Below are 18,107 nucleotides of genomic sequence, written 5' to 3' on the forward strand. Positions count from 1 at the left end.
TCTGGAAAACAAAATCTTTAAAAGAAGATTTTTAGCTTTACAAAATTCAACTCTGGCAGTGGGAGGAAAATAAAGATGTGTCATCATTTAATCCTGGTTGTTTTATATGGAACATGTGGTGAAAATCTCTTCAGGCAAAGACTCTAATGACTGTGCAGATGTGAAACGTCACAAGTGAAATACACACATAACTACAGAGAACACACTCCCGGCCGCATATCTTTTAACGCAGCCGTCGTCCTCTTTGCTGGAACTTCTCTTGTGTTAACCGCTGCGAGACACATGGAATTCGATTAATTCCACAAACAATGAAATCAGCGTGAAATAAAGACAAATACTAAAAGGCAGAGTGGAGCGCAGAGCTAATTAAATGTTTTGCATTCTCGCGGTTGTCAACAGGCCCGAAGCCGTCTTTATCATCTTACGTGTTTGCGAGCGTGCGGAAATATTCAGCTTTCTTCAATACAAGCCCCTTCCAGCAAGGTGTCTCTCTGTTAATGTTTCCTCTCTCTCTCTCTCCCGAATATTCAGTTCTTCACTGTAACCTCATTCTCTGTGCGTGTGTGTTTGTGTCAGCTCATCATGTCCTGTCTCTCCACGCCTTATGACACATATAGAGTGACGATTACACAAGATGACAGCTGGAGGAGTGAGCATCTCTCTTTCCCTGCGCATGTTGCTCTTTGCTGGGCTTTGCTGGAGGGGCGAAGACAGGTCAAAAAACACACCAGCAACACCCACACACACACACACCATATGGAGCTCACACACACACATAGAGACAGAAGAAGCCCCGAGATACCTCCTGTAAAGGGACGTGTGTGTTCTGACAGGCTAAAATGCTACATTTCTGCAGCAAGAAAGAAATCCCTCTGGTGCTCTTCGGTCATTTTTGATGGAAAAATTATACGTTTTGTTTTTTTCTTCATCAGAATGGTACAAAACTTGGTAAAGGTTTTGGCACTCGCTGTGTGAACACACACACACACACACACACACACATGGACATGATTCGAACAGGTTAAATGGTCCTGTAAAACATAGCCACACCTGTGCTCCTCGCGGTCATTGGAAATGAACGGGAGACGAATTTCCTCTAGTGGAAGCGTTTGGTACTGCATATCTCACTGAAAGCTCATTTTTTGAGATATCAACCTCAAATTTGGAACACAACTTGTTTATATTTATGAAAAAATGATTTAGAAAATATATCTTTCATAAAAAAAAAATGTAAATAGTATTTTTGTGCATTTTTCATAACAATGCACGTAATATTCTGTTACTTTTTTTCAAGGTCACTTTTTTTTTAAACTTTTTTTTACTTCAGCAATAATCTAGTGTCGTCTTCGAAAAGAGATCAAACCTCAGTCTGTCGCTCTAAAGCATTCAAGATTTACCACAGTTTACTATGCTCAAAAAGTGATTAAATGGATTATAAATACATAACTTAGTATAGAAATATCCCCTAAAAATACAAAATATTAAATAAAAAGCATTATCAAACTAAAATATAGTACACTATTCATTGGCAAAAAAAATGTGGTCATTTATGAGCAACACATGAAGAGCACCAGAGGGTTAAAGAGAGAGAGAGAATGAGGAATAAAATAAACAGGCATTGCTAAGACAGACGCTGTTTCTCTCTTCTCAACTCTTTCTCTATCCCTTCTCCCACCAAACACACATCTGTTCTTGCAGCATGCATCTCACCCATGAGTGTGTGCGTATGTGTGTGTATTGTTATTTATACAGAGGCTTTTAAAAATCCTCTCGAGTCTAACGCATGTCCTGAGGGAGTCCAACTCGACGTCTGACTCAACACGTCACACACACACACACACACACTGACGCAACACTTCCAAACACATCGCTGTGCTCCACAATAAACTCCTCGCAACGAGGCTGCCGGTGCATTTCAGCAACATTTCATCACCTGCCTATTTTTTTTCTTTTTTCAAGTGTGCCTGATTGACACTAGGAAATTCTTGTCTTGTCATTAAACATTCTGACCTCTAGGGGAGCTGTAAGAGATTCAGTAGATGTACAGTGTAAACTAGTCTCAGCTTGAGACGGCACAACCACAGAGCACCAATGCATGTCTAATGCATATTACTTGAATTGTGCAAAATCTATTTGCCACAGTTTTAAAGGTGACATACTACGCCCCTTTTCACAAGATGTAATAAATCTATGGTGTCCCCAGAATGTGTCTGTGAAATTTCAGCTCAAAATACCCCCCAGATCATTTATTATAGCTTGTCAAATTTGCCCGTTTTTGTGTGTGTCCCTTTAAATGCAAATGAGCTGCTGCTCTCCGCCCCCGTTCAGAAGAATTGTGAGATGAAAAGTCACAATTATCTTTTAAAATGTTTTATTCTGTGGCGGAAACAAGCTTCCATAGAAAGTAGCGCTGACAGAGCAACAAATGCACCAGCAAATAGATGGTAATCCTACTCTGGCTCCCATCTATTTATTGCATTTAGCCTAGTAGCCAATCATTTAGGACTACTGGGATAGTTACGTTATTAATATTCATGAGCTAAGCTAAGGTGCTGTTTACATGACACCGTTTTCAACTAAGAACTGAAAACATTTTATGCATTTTGGCCATTTCATTTACTCGACAACGAGGATTAATTTATGGTTGTTTCTGGATACTCGGAAATATATATCACACGTTCCAGCAAAACATTTTTTAAAGTACCTTTCGACTGATAATCCTGTTTTTTTTGCCATTATTTTTAGTGCTGGGCAACGATTAATCGCGATTAATCACATCCAAAATAAAAGTTTGTGTTTACTTAATATATGTGTGTACTACTGTGTATAATTATTTTGCACATATAAACACACACATATGCATGTATATATTTAAGAAATATTTGTCTGTATACAGTATTTATACAGAATTTATATACTATATATAAATATTAATATCTTATATATAAATAACAAATACATGCATGTGTGTGTATTAATATTTACAAAATAATTATACACAGTTCACACATATTATTTTGGATGCAATTAATCAAGATTTATTGTTGCCCAGCACTATTTTATTTATTTTTTGCTGCCGCACATCTCATAAAAGTGCGACTAGAGACCACTACATTCAGCTTTTTTACAAACTTTTCTCAGTACGTCTCATGTTTTTAAATGCAAGAATGTGTTCTGTCTGAACAGCCCCTAAGTGCGCAGTTCTTGGCCAGAATAAACTGCAATAATGATCAAACTGTACACTTATTAGGGAGGTCAATTTTCACAAATTCCCACCGCACGCTTTACTACAGCGTTAATTCTTAACCAAATGCATCCTATATGAGATAAATCAGGTATAGATAGGCCTACACAAAATAAACACAATATTACATTTGCACAAAACAAAAGGCTGCGAATGCACACGCAAACTTAGGCTGTGTGTCCACCAAAGCGTTTTTGGCCTGCTAGTTCCTTTAGTTCTGCTGAAAACGCCTATGGGCGCTTGAGAGCGTTTTGGCAGCGCAGCACTTTTTCAGTTGAGACGCTTTGCTTGTTATGATACGGAATATCCACGAAAGTGTTACTAGTATCTCATTTCACATATCGTCACCTTCCTAAAATAATTGGCTAAGTCATTTTTTGACAATTTTTTTTTTTTGCATAAGTCATCTCCTCATGATGCTGGCCACCTCTGGTAAAATCGCCCACATCCTCAGTTGACCAGATCATGCAATTCTACCCCTGTAATATAATGGCCTATGTCAAGAGTCTGACTTAGGCTGTTTTATTTTGCAATTTTACAAGCTTTTCAAGATGGCAGCTGCATCAAGAAGAACGAAAATCTACTCAACCTCTAAAGTTAGGTTCAGTTTTTTGTGTTTTCTGAGAAACCTGCAAAAATGACTTAGGCAATTATTTTAGGAAGGTGACAATATATTTTGTTTCTGTGTTGATTCTATATTAAAATGTCGATACAATGTAACATATTTTCTCTGGCTCTTGTTTTAAATTATTTTGTTCCGCTATTATGCTAGTTGTTGTCGTCTGTTGACGTTGTACAAGCAGAATGTGGCGGTTGGTCGGTGTGGTATTAGTCCCGCCCCTCCTCCACTGTGATTGGACGGTTGGGTAAAAAGTGACAGTGATGAGTGCTGCGTTTTATCCAAAGTTGAACGTACTTCAACTCTCGACGACCTGTAAAAAATGCCGAGCGCTCAGGGCTTTAGCGTGAGAAAAACGCTCAGCGCCTCGTTACGCTCATGCCGTTTTAAAAACGCGGCGTTCCCATTGAAAACAATTGAAAAAATACGCCAGCCGCGTGAAGAAACACTTTGATGGACACACAAACTTATAGTCATGATGAAGGTGTAAAATGGACCCAAACATAACTCCGGCGCGCCCGCTTTACAAGTTTCGCGGTTGAGCACGGACCTGCTTAATCGACGATCGATAAGTTTTATCGAACAAATGTATTATCGACAATTAATCGATCGTCGATTAATCGTTAACATCTCTAATGTTGATAGTCAAAACTCTGGCTCAGTGAGGCTATGAGTTACCTGGCCCAGGCCTTCAGCATCGACAGACTCATGGTCTTCCCGTTCCTCAGCTGCACAACTGCGGTGACCTTCTGACCCCACACAGCGTCTGGAGCACCAATCACAGCCACATCTGAGGAAAACAAGGTGCATTTCTGTCAGGACCACTATCGTCAAATACGACGGACAATTAGCATACAGTTTGGATTGGCGGTATGGTTCCGTTCTGGGAGAGAAGTTCCCTGCGCATCCATGAAGCCTAGCATGGATAAGAGCAGCAATAAACGCCTGTTTAACGGAACAGAACCAACATGAATGTATGCAGATACCATTAATTCAAGATTTTAAAGTACAACATAATTCGAGAATTTATTCTGATTCAAGGGGAATCAGAGCGCCAAATCCTGACTGACGACAGGAGGAGCTGGGGAGGGAGGAGGGTAATGAGCTCCTGAGAAACGCGATAGCTGCTGATAATACTGAAGGAGCTTATAATACAGCGATAGGCGTCGTATTCCTATAGGTAGACGTGTATCAGCTGAGAGTCAGCTGATGCGAGCTTGACTAACGTGACCTGCCAGAACTGACGCTACGCTTGATATTTATTCCTCTGTGCATATGTGCATGTGTATTTGCATGAATGTGTGTATACCTGTGATATCTGGGTGGGCTAGCAGATGTCTCTCCACGTCTAGTGCGCTGATCTTGTATCCTCCGCTCTTGATGATGTCCACTGAAGTGCGGCCCAAGATCCAGTACACGCCATCTCTGTAGACCGCGGTGTCACCTGAAAGAGAAACCAGAGCCCTTGAGTTACACCTGCCTCTACACAGTTTAACGGAGGTCTACGCCTCTATTAATCACTGAACAGTCCATATGGGGCTAGGGATGGGCGATATAATATCGTTTGCGATATACTGGTAAAAATTCTCCTCATGATAAGAATTAGTCTTCCCACACTGGTCCAAAACCAGGTTAGCTTGCATTAACCCCTCTATTGACCCGGAGTGTGACCGGTGTCATTCTGGTTCAGCCCTGTCTTCCTTTTGGAGGCTAATTTTCAGCCATTGGACAATACCACTTTGTCCAATTATTGGTTTATTTGGGGTTTTCCAGCCTGGCCATTCTTTGCCTTCTTATTTCTCAGACTTTGTAGCTTTTTTAACTCTTTTGGCTAGACGGTTAATTCTATTGAATTGGAAGAGCCCTCACCCTCCATCTCACACTCGCTGGGTTAGAGATGTACTTTTATTTGTGACCCTGGACCACAAAACCAGTCACATGGGTCAATTTTGGGAAATTGAGATTTATACATCACTTGGGAGCTGAATAAATAAGCTTTCCATTGATGTATGGTTTGTTATGATAGGACAATATTTGGCAGAGATTTGAAAATCTGGAATCTGAGGGTGCAAAAAAAATCAAAACATTGAGAAAATCTCCTTTAAAGTTGTCCATTTATGTTGGCGATTGTGCTGCATTCACTCACACAAATAAATGTTTTATATATTTACGGTAGGAAATTTACAAAATATCTTCATGGAACATGATCTTTACTTGATATCCTAATGATTTTTGGCATAAAAAAAAAAAAATCGATAATTTTGACCCATGCAAAGTATTGTTGGTTATTGCCACAAATATACCCGAGCGACTCGTGACTGGTTTTGTGATCCAGGGTCACATTTCATGAAATTAGAGAAAATAAGGTGCTCTCTTCACCGACCTAGTGCTATTTTTGTCAAGCTTTGGCAACCCCTTCGTGAACATGTCCAAACTCTCCAGCTTGACCCTGCTCTCTGTGTTTGATTTTGGACCCCATTCCCTGACCCCAAGCCCACCAATCACCAGCCTAGATGATACTACTTCTGTATTGTCTGGTCAATATATAATTGGGTTTACTGTATGCAGGATTGTATTGGATTGCACTTGTAAGGTTTTTTTTTGCTGTTGTTGTTGATTTGTACTATATTTATATAGTCATCGCAATAAATACCAGAAAATATTGTGATATAGTTTTAAGTCCATATCGCTCATCCCTATTGGGCTTAAGCAGTGAAAAACAGCTGTGGAAGGGGGTAGACATAAGACTATAAGGCTTGTGTGTGTCCCACACTCCCTCTGCTGCTGATGGCTGTAGTGTGTGTGTGTTGTGTGTGCGTGTGTGTGTGCTGTAAGTTGTCTTCTTCTGGACTTTAATAATAGCCTGTAGTCAGGCTCAAGATCTTTTGCTTGCAATCTTAAAAACCAATTGCACAAAGCCGCTCAGCTGGAGACTGCTTAATTACCACCCTATAAGACACACACACACACACACACACACACACACACACACACACACACACACACACACACACACACACACACACACACACTACCGCCATCAGCAGCAGAGGGAGTGTGGGACACCCTATCCAAACCAGCTGCAAGTTTCCAGCATCAGGTTTCCTTACTAGCCTCTTTCACACAGCGCGTTGATTCCGGGAAATTGCCGTAAAATTGCTAGAGTGCCTTCTGTGTGAACGCAAACACGTCCCAGGAATGATGCCGGGATCGATGCCGGGATGGGGACCTAGTAACATTGCCGGGATCGGGACCTAGTAACATTGCCGGGATCAGTCCCGGAACGCGCCGTGTGAACAAAAGCCAGGACCAATGCCGTAAGGGGTGTGTTGCAGTGATGACGCACGTGCCATCGCGCGACTCTGTGGCTCTTAGAAGAAAGTGAAAAATTGTTCGGCATCAACAAAGATATGTCTGCAAACTGGAATGAACCAGAGACCAGGAGCTCCTTACTATCCGCGCTGAAGCTGAGATCGTTCGCCATCCTGACGTCACGTGTCTTTACGGGATATTTACGGGATGTGTGTGAACGCACTCACAGATTCTGGAAAATCACTGCCAGTGTGAATGAACCAAAATCAAACGATCCCGTGACACATTATCCGTGTATTTTCCGGAATCTCTGTGTGAAAGGGGAAACTGAAAGAGAAATAGTGCTACAGAGTAACAATTAAAACATATTTGAAGTCCCCAAGACCGTAAGGTGTCACGTTTGTCATTTTAGGTTTCAGAAAGGTGCTCATTTGCAGACGATATGCACCCAGCCTGATCTACTGGCGATTTGATATGCACCCTCGATGTAGACTGGGTTTTGATTTGATTCCGCCCTGCAGCTCAGGCTGGAAACCTGTACATTTATCTCTGCTGCTTCCTTTACAAATTTGCGGTAACCAATCACAAACTGGCTTATCCACCTGGCGCGCTATTGGCGGGTTTAATCCAATCCAATTCCAGAGCCGTTACAGCTCTGTACAATTCCTTTCAACCTCTCGACGATGCTCAATGGCTTCTTTTTAGCAAACAAATCGCTCAAGTGGGTGTAAATACCACTCACTTTCATGTTTTTTTGTGTGCACAACCTGCAAAAATCGCTCGATTCCATCGTTACTTCTGCAAACCGCTGAACAACACGTAAGGGTTAATGCCCGACGAGCTGTCCATTGTCAGGTATTAATGGACACCTCGAAGGGCATTAACCCGCTTATACCATGGTCACTTGCCAAATAACACATTTTTAAAACATTAGTTTATATTTTAATTAGTTTTACAATCGAATCTAAAGTTTTTACAAACAATAACTTGGTTTCCCTGGTTACGCCTGACGGTTTATTTAGCAACCGGAGATATGTATAGTCCGCTCAGCTCGTAGAACCCTTCAGTTTAGCTAACTTACGAGCCAGAAAGTTAACGTATTTTTTTCATGTAAGTTAGGCTTGTCTAGCCATGGGCGTTACACTTTCATTTTTTTTTAACCTATAATTAAAACACACAGGTAGTGTATAACGGCTAACTAGATGTTTGTTTTGATACAATAAATTGTAAACGGATACTTTGACTGCCTGTTGCTATGGTTACTCACAGCTGATGTAGCCAGCGCATTTATTTATTAATTTCGAACGGTAAACAGTCAGTTTCACCAGAACTCCTTTACTAGGTGTCCTCTATCACTTTTTAATTGACACCCTGCAGCCAATCAGAATCGAGTATTCACCCAGACCATGGTATAAGTTTGGTTACACATTTCCTGCCTGGAGTTTTCGCGTAGCTCTGCAAAGTACGTCACCCGGATCGTTGGTCTGATTGGTTGAAGGACTATCCATTTGCGTACAGAGTCATTTGAACTCTGCCAGTTGATCACGCCTCTTGTGCAGTAGAAAATACAGAGCAGACTCTCCAGACTAATGTTCAATCTTAAAAGATTGAGCTTGGTCTGGTGATAGCCAGACTACCCTCGATGCACACTTTTGCAAAGCCTGCACTGAGACGAGCTCCGCTGCAGACTTCTACCTGACAGTCAAAGCGGCATTATGTCGCATTACTAGGCTCTTCCCTGTGAAGGCCTCCCTCCCCTCCCTTTACCTCTCTACAGATAAAGCGTTGTCGAGAAAATTCCGGTTCGCGTGGCTACGTGGAAGCAATAAAAATTCAGTATTAATTTTAAGGCCAGACAAGTAGTATGTTGAGGGTTGGTTTGTAGGGAAGGACTACACGCCTGCGCACATGTATTCAAACGCACATACCTATGAACTCGTAATACGCATTCTCACTGGTTAACGCTTTTGAAATTTGCGCAGAAAGAACTTAAGAGTTTTCTGTTAAAACGGTGTCGTGTTAGCGGCCCCTAAGTTAATAACTAATGATCGTTGCGACGGAAGTGAATCAATCAAACTAACTTTAGCTGGACAATAACTTTATTCTAGAGCTGCTATAAAGCCAAAACACTTTACTTTAATTTCCTATTATCAATGTAAAGCTGCTTTGGAACAATCTACATTGTTAAAAGCGCTATATAAATTAAGATGACTTGACTTGACTGTGTCAAAAAGTATGGACTGTAAGGATTACCATTCGTTTGAGTTTTAACGATTCCAAGTCCGATTCTGCCAATCGATTCCGATACTTATCGATTGGCTGATTGGAATGTTGTTCCAGGATCAACATTTTGATCCAGGAACATGTTGTACTTGGTGAAATCACATTCACCCCAAAGATCGTAGTACAGAGAAAGCTGTCCCCAAAGATGACGACGACTCTCACTTAGACTCATTAGAGATCTGATGCACACTACAAAATCTCGGCTGAACTAGTAGGTCATCTGGGTATTTTTTACCAGTTGTTATTTGTTTGACTTATTTGCCATACTTCTGCATACTATATAGTAAGGAAGTAGACATATTCTCTCACGGTAAATGAAACCAGGCAACCGACAAAGTTGTGCATGGCTTGTCGCAGTTGTTGCTGGTTAGGATAATCTCAGATTAACATCAGAGAGAGAGGGAAAATTCAGCTTTTTTGCTTTATCATGACATGCCTGGTTAGGACAAGGTGTTATACTCCACTTTAACACACCTTGATGAGAGGCCAAAGATTTCAATCTGAGTCTGGAAAGTACAAGCCATCACTAGCCAGGCAGTCTTCCAATCTCTTTAGCAGAGCGGAGACAAAGAGACTCTTCTCATCGAGTGTTGGGGCTCAGCTGGGGCAGGACCATGAAGACGACGGGAAATAGGTCATAGCAGGCGAGTGACTGAGTGTGAAAGAAAAGGAGGAAAGAACATTGGGCAAAGGTGTTGGATGTCCAGCGTGGATCATTATTGAGTGCTAAGACCCAGCTGTGGCGAAGGGGAGTTGAGAAACGAGAGAGCATGTGTGTGAGCTGTCTGGAGGTTAAGGACGATATGTCATGGGTTATGGTCTGTCTGTGTGTGTGTGTGTGTGTCTGTGTGTGTGTGTGTGAGAGAGAGAGGGGAGGTTAAAGGATTAGTTCACTTTCAAAAAATGTTTTGCTGATAATTGACTCACCCCGATGTCATCCAAGATATCCATGTCTTTCTTTCTTCAGTCGAAAAGAAATGAAGGTTTTTGAGGAAAACATTCCAGGATTTTTCTACACAGAATGGACTTCAATGGCAACCAACTATACCAATGTTCAAAGAAGGTTCAGATGTCCGTCTCAATGCAGCTTCAAAGTCTCGACACGATCCCAGTCGAGAAATAAGAGTCTTATCCAGCGAAACGATCGTCATTTTCTAATATATATATATATATATATATATACTTTTTAACCACAAATGCTCTTCATGTAGCATGCTCCTCTGAGATGCGCCACGCATTGCGTCATCACGTTGGAAAGGTCACGTGTCACGTCATCTATCTAAGTTATTTGTCTGTGTACTCCGGTTCAAAAAGGAGGGAAGGGCGAAAAATGTCATCTCATTTTCTCCTCCAACTTCAAAATCGTCCTACATCTTTGTTTTAATTTATTATTATTTTTATTTATTTTTTCGTGACCTTTCCAACGTGATGACGTAATACGTGGCGCATCTCAGAGATGGTACAAGACGGGCATTTGTGGTTAAAAAGTATATATATATATATTAGAAAATGCCGATCGTTTCGCTGGATAAGACTCTTATTTCTCGACTGGGATTGTGTCGAGACTTTGAAGCTGCATTGAGACGGACATTTGAACCTTCTTTGAACATTGGTATAGTTGGTTGCCATTGAAGTCCATTCTGTGTAGAAAAATCCTGGAATGTTTTCCTCAAAAACCTTAATTTCTTTTCGACTGAAGAAAGAAAGACATGGATATCTTGGATGACATCGGGGTGAGTCAATTATCAGCAAAAAATTTTTTGAAAGTGAACTAATCCTTTAAGTTGGCATCACAAAAGTTTCAGCCTTTCTAATGTAAATATTCAAGCGCTGGAACATGCAAAAAGGAATTTGTTACTCAAGCGCTGTGTGGGAAGTTTAACATCCACTACAACGGACAAATTCACTAAAAATTATGTTAAAAAAAAGCGCCTGTCTCGGCGAGTATCCTAGTAAACATAATCTGTTATTTCTTAAGTGAGCGCAAACACAAAACACATGAACCGTGCATGCATTCGGTCTTAAAGTGACAGCATCCTAATAATCCTGCTACTCTGCGTTTTTAATGTTAACCAAACTACAAAAAAACAACAACACTCACTACTGAACTTTAAGAAGGATAAGAATACTATGCATTGTTATTTATTTGATTAGCCTAATTCATTAAATTTCGGTACCTGAAAACTACTAGACCTGCCTGAAGAGCACTGTTTATTTAATGTGTGTGTATTGTATTGTATTTATTTGTGCTTTTCCTTTTAATTTGATTGTTTGTTCTTATTTTATTACTGACTGTATACTTCTCTGTAAAAATGTAGCTATTAAATTTATATTAGTTAAGCTAGAAGTTTTAGCTGTTGTGGTATCAAATTGGAATAGAGGAATGTGAATTTTCACTGGTATCTAAAATTTTGCCGTCATAACTGCCTGTTTTTGTGTCATGACTGGTAAATATATTTTTGGACGGTAAATTTTCTTAACTCACCGGCCATTGGCAGGTGTTGGCAAGCTTTAGGCCCTGTTCACTGTTATAAAGGAATAAATGAATCATGGCTGATGTGCATAGCGCATTTCTACAGTGGAAACTGAAAACATTCGCATGATAGGCGTCAGTATAAGTCCAATATGTTTGTCATATCAGATGGCGCAACATAAACAAGGATTTTTGTATACGAAGTGCACATATTAAACAACTGCCGTTTCTTTAATTTTCAATAAAACGTACATCTTTTTTTCCCCGTGGACTCTCTCCCCCATCCCTCTCTCTCTCTCCATCTCTCTCTCTCTCTCTCTCTCTCCATCTCTCCCTCTCCATCTCTCCCTCTCTCTCTCCCTCCATCTCCAGCGAGGAGCACGGCATCAATAGAGGGCCCATCTGTTCCCATACATCAGGCTCTTCATTTCAGTTTATTAGCTGGGATAAATCATAAATATTTCATTATACATCATGGGCGGCTGTCGCGGGGACGGCGCAATTTATCAGCGCTGCCCTCTCTCGCCGCCCAGCACTGGAGCAATAAGCTTTCCAGTCTATTAAACAAGATTGATACAGTGTGTAAATTTAGATATTGGGAATTTCTTCACAGACCACTGCTCCACAGTGATAGGATGGGGTGAGGTGAAGGAGAAGCGGTGGGTGGAAGGAGACGGAGAGAGAGAGAGAGAGAGAGAGAGAGAGAGAGAGAGAGAGAGAGAGAGAGAGAGAGAGAGAGAGAGAGAGAGTGTGTGAGTGGGAAAAATGTCTGGGTGTTAACAGCAGTAAGTGTGTATTTACACTCGCCTCTTTAAAATAACCCTATCCGTAAACGCAAGGTGTAATTTGGTCACGGCGGCATAACTTCCTTCTCATGGAAATGAAGCAGGAACATGTTTGACATGAGGACTGATAAACCGTAGGTGTTTCATCCGCTTTAAGAACCCGTAATGCCCCCGGGGAGGGGTCAAAGGTCACAGAAAGTATTAAATCCGCATGTCAGGGGTTTTCTTCTACGATTAAAAGCAAAAGAAGGATAGTGTCGATGAGCATGTGGATATGAATACCACTGTATATGAACCAGCTGCAAAATGATTCAACAACAACAGCTGAAAGCTACCTCTTCCATGAAAAATGTCCTGAACGGTAAACAATAAACAACATTTCTGCAGTATCTCCGTAACAGTACGGAATTTAAATAATTCAATAGCAGTACACTAATTAAACGGCAAAGACTCAGATGCAGGTAAGTAATGACCCGCCAACTACATGACCACAACTTTTCAGGTCGACTAGTTAAAACGATTGCGCGAACACTAATATGAAGCATTTATTTTATTAGATGTTTTCCTCATGGGAACCAAATTTTGTCCCCTTAACGTAGGGTTAACCACACACACACACACACACACTTGTACATCTATCTTTATGAGGACATTCACTGACACAATGCAATCTCTAGCCGCTTACCCTAACCTTACCCATCACAACTAAGTGCCTAACCCAAACCCTTACCCTAAACCGACCCTTAACCTCATTATAACCTTATCCCTAAAACCAAGTCTTGACCCTCAAACAGGCCTTTAAAGGCTCTCAGAAAGTGAGGACTGGCCAAAATGTCCTCACTTTACTCTCTTAGTCCTCACTCCAATGGTCTAAAACTCAAACTGGTCCTCACAAAGATAGTTGTACAAGTACACACACACACACACTCTCTCTAACACACATTAAAATGTGTGGCATCAGTCTACTGAAGTCACTGCAGAAGCGCTACGGCCCAGCGGCTTTCCTAATTAAAACGATAAGAAGCTATATTGCACAAGTTTTTTTCCCTCACAGTCTGGCTGAGGCGTTTAAGTGAACGCAGCCATGTTGCAAGCTAAACAAGGACGAACACATGATGCAATGAGGAGAAAGCATCCCAAAGACGACTCGTGCATTTAAAGCGAAGTCATCCTTCACACTACTTCCACATATAGTGTCATGTGAGATGGTGAGCTGAGGTTTGGTGACAAGAGAGCACTGATTTAACATTTGTTTGGTTTAGATTTTCAGGGCAAAATATGTAGTTTTAGCATGCACACGAAAAAGACTTAACCAAAAATGCTAACAAACAAAGCCAACACTTAAAGGATTAGTTCACTTCAGAATAAAAATGTCCTGATCATTTATTCTCCCCCTCGTCATGCATAAGATGTTCATGTCTTTCTTTCTTCAGTCGAGAAGAAATTAAGGTTTTTGAGGAAAACATTCCAGGATTTTTCTCCATATAGTGACTTCAATGGGGTCCAACGGGTTGAAGGTCCAAATGTGAGTTTCAGTGCAGCTTCAAAGTCTTGACACGATCCCAGTCGAGGAATTATCTAGACAATCCATCGTAATCACATTGAAAGGTCACGCATTTTCCGATTCAAAAATCTATAGAGGCAACTTCAAAATCAGCCGAGATCGTGGTTTTACCTTTTATTTATAATTTTTTTTTTGTAAATGGCATTTGACTTACAGTAGTCTTTGCATGTTCGCTTTGTAAACACTAGGTCAGTACTTCCACCTACTTCCGTGTGACCTTTCAACCTGATTACGTAATGTGTGGCGCATCACAGCTAGTGCAAGACGAACATTTGTGGTTAAAAAGAATATAAATGTTTATTTTGTTTAGAAAATGGCGGATGGTTTGTCTAGATAAGACTCTTATTCCTCGGCTGGGATCGTGTCGAGACTTTGAAGCTGCTCTGAAACTCACATTTGGACCTTCAACCCGTTGGACCCCATTGAAGACACTATATGGAGGAACATCCTGGAGTGTTTTCCTCAAAAACCTTCATTTCTTCTCGACTGAAGAAAGAAAGACATGAACATCTTGGATGACGTGGGGGAGAATAAATGATCAGGAAATTTTAATTCTGAAGTGAACTACTCCTTTAAACAAACATAAATAGGCTGTTTTGCTGGGAGCCCAGGGTGTAAACAAATACATCACACACACATCACACACACATATGCTTGCAGGAGAGGCAGAAGGGGGGTTGACAGCTCTGGAAAGGGCAGTGTGACAGAGGCCATGCTTCACGTCCAGCACACTTACACATCAGTGAACAAACACAGCGCTCTGACAAGCTGTGAGCTCCACTGCTCCTCCTGAACATGTGTGAATGACTCTATTTTCCCCGACAGCCATGAAAGCAAAACTGAGGTGAGGAACATTGACTCACTGCTTTAAGGAACGACTGTCGACTGGGTTTGTGACACTTGAACTGAGCTTCAGTTTGGATATTTATAGAAATTCACGAGAAAGGACCATGCCACAAACATGAATGTTAGAGAATTATTTATTGAAGAAAGTTAGGGATAAATAGGCAGAAGATGAAGAAGAAGGGGAAAAGGGATGGTGGTCAGGTTGATCTGTGCGTCTGGAGTTGGTGGCCGGGAGACTCAGGGCGTTTTCACACCTATAGATCGTTTGTTTCACTCCGAAACAGTGACTAATTAGTTACAATGTTGCATTCTCTTCTTGGTTCGGTTCGTTTTCACAAGGCAACCTTTCAAAGCGTACCGAAATGTGTCCACACAAGTCACATGCAAGTACAACTGTCCTCTTATTGGTCAGTGTTTCCTCTGCGTCATCCATCAAGTTGATTGACAAGTTCGTTTCATGAGCTTATTGTGGCTTTATTTGTAACTGTCGAGACACACACAAACACTATACAAATGTTATAATGCAGCTGGAGCCGGAATCAAGGCTTCATCGCGACAGCATTCTCGCACGGAGAAGCTCAATTACTCAACATTTTAAGATGAAGAGGTGCTATTTTGGTTTTCCACTGTGATAACTGATGTGCATAAATCACAGAATCAGACACTACTGCTATTTATATAGCACATTTCCCATTATGAATTGGTTCGTTGGTCTGTTGGGTTGGATTGTTTTCACACCTCAAGTGAACCGCCCCAGAGTTCATTTGCAATCGGTCCGAGACCACCTCGTTCAGGCGATCTCGGAGCGATTGTTTTGGTGCGGATCCGAGCGCGATTGCCGTGTTCACATATGCCTAAACGAACCGAAGTTAAAAGGTAGGCCGAGTGATTAGGACCCCCGATATAACCTGGAAGGGAAGAGAACAGGGGATGGTAACGATGGTTGAATGGATGAGAGAGGAAAGGGAAAGGAGGGTTTGAGAGAACGAGACAAACAGTACTGGAAGGGGTGGCCCGATATAAGAAGGTTTTGAGAAGTCAGGTGATTGTTGAGGCGTGGTCCTGTTCCTGAACCTCAGCTAACTAGTTAATTCCATTTCACGAGCAAGGACCAAGCCACAACCATGAAATTTGGAGAATTATTTATTGAAGTAGATAAATAGGGAGAGGATGAAGAGGAAGGGGAAATGGGATGGTGGTCAGGTTGATCTGGGCGTCTGGTGTTGATGGCCGGGAGACGGTAAATGTAGGCCGAGTGATTAGGACCCCCAAAAGATTGGGAAGAGCTGAGGTAGGCTTAGCTTGACAGAGGTCGTTGAGATTGTTACAGATGTAAGAGCGATATGCTTGTGAAGATTCAGATCGTCTCCTCTGAGATACCTCGTATCTGAGGTCGCTGCTCCAGTGCGGAAGGAATGTATTGAGTGGTGTTCTGGAGATATGCCGGTGATACAGGGGATCTGATAGAAGTGCTTGCTAAGCCAGGATCTGTGGCCGGTTTTCCGGTTTCAGTAAGAAAGAGCAGATGTAAATAGAGTATGATACTCCTAATATACAATGAGTATTGCGATCTCCATTCGTGGGTCTTGAAGGAGCCTGGGAACAAGTCTGAGTTGGAGAGTTTTCTTGAGATGGTTTTGGACGAGAACAAAGACTATAGAATAACACAAGACGTGTCATTCATATTGTTTTAAATAGGGAAAAGTGCAACGCTCAATAAGGTGGAATAAGTCCTGCTTTCCAAATAAGAGCCAATCGCCGATTGGTAAAGTCATCGCGTCACTGCAGCTGCCGTTAGAAGCTCCGGTTCCCAGAAACAGTTAGCATTAGCTTTATCCAGCCTGAAAAATGTTGTTTTCTGTCATAATTCGAGCGTTTAGAAACAAAATTTATGAGACCGTTGTTGTCAGATTTTATTGGTGATTTCAAATATGAAATTTAATCGTAAGCTTGGCGAACAGTTCTGGATAATTTTTGTTTCCCCATTCAAAGAGATAGGAGCTGCACTAACATGCCCGAGAGGCGTTTAAAAGACATCTTTGACATCTTGGTTGTAAGTTAGGCCAGTACACCAAAGCTTGCAATCTTTTGAAAGTTTATGAATCTGCCAAGATGACCAGCGAGAGGGTCTTTGTGAAGAGACTGAAGTAGTTGAGATCGGAGAGCTTTTGGGATGTATAATTGGTACACATTTTTGTGTGGAAACTGGACAATTCGGAAGACTTTATCCTCTAATATGGAAAATTTTGAGGAATTAACAGTAATTTCTCCTAATTATACCATTTGTTTGTACAGGTGGAGAATGTCTGGATCCGTCTGCTGTGCTTTCTAGATGTCAAAATCTGTGATTGGCAGATCTTCCGTTTTCTCAGATTTCACCTTTGACTTAGGTAGGAACAAGGAACGTAGAGCGTAGGAACAAGTCAGAAGGCCCGGTTCATTAATGTCCAAAGGGGCTCAGGACAAAGCATCAGGAACCGTATTATACTTCCCCTTCCTGTACTCCATTGTGAAGTTGAATTTCTAGAGTCGAAGTGCCCACCGAATTAGACGAGTGTTAGGTTTCTGTATTTTGAAGACCAACATCAAGGAAGATTGATCAGTGATGACGGTGAAGAATTTTCCTTCCAAGTAGTACCTCAATTTTTCAAGGGCCCACACGACTGCCAAACATTCTTGCACGGTGGTTGTGTAATTTCTATCCGCCGGATTCAAGGTAAGACTGGCAAATGCCAAGACTTCCTCAGTGCCCAGTCCTGTTTGCTGCACCAGGACAGTTCCTAAGCCGACCTCACATGCAGACGTGTAGACGACAAATGGCAGATTCAGATTAGGATGTCCCAACACAGGTGAAGACACAAGGAGCTGTTTTAGAGCTTGGAGGGAAGTTTGACATCCGAAAAGTCCAAAGGGATTTAGCACCTTTCCTTTTTAAGGCATTAAAGGGTTCAGCCACTTGAAAAAAGTGTGGTACAAACCTA

At 41.4% G+C, this 18,107-nt stretch overlaps 1 protein-coding gene across 1 annotated transcript in view; it reads right to left on the reverse strand.

The window, feature by feature from the left end:
- Nucleotides 1–18,107, reverse strand: part of acsf3 (acyl-CoA synthetase family member 3) — a 78,594-nt gene that overhangs the window by 2,923 nt on the left and 57,564 nt on the right. The window contains exons 8-9 of the mRNA XM_084405090.1: nucleotides 5,173–5,307; nucleotides 4,542–4,653 (exon numbers count right to left, since the gene is read on the reverse strand). Of these exons, the coding sequence (XP_084261216.1) occupies nucleotides 4,542–4,653; nucleotides 5,173–5,307 (247 nt within the window). The remainder of the gene's footprint in view (nucleotides 1–4,541; nucleotides 4,654–5,172; nucleotides 5,308–18,107) is intronic.

Source organism: Rutilus rutilus, assembly GCF_951802725.1.
Source record: "Rutilus rutilus genome assembly, chromosome: 3".
Classification (NCBI taxonomy): domain Eukaryota; kingdom Metazoa; phylum Chordata; class Actinopteri; order Cypriniformes; family Leuciscidae; genus Rutilus; species Rutilus rutilus.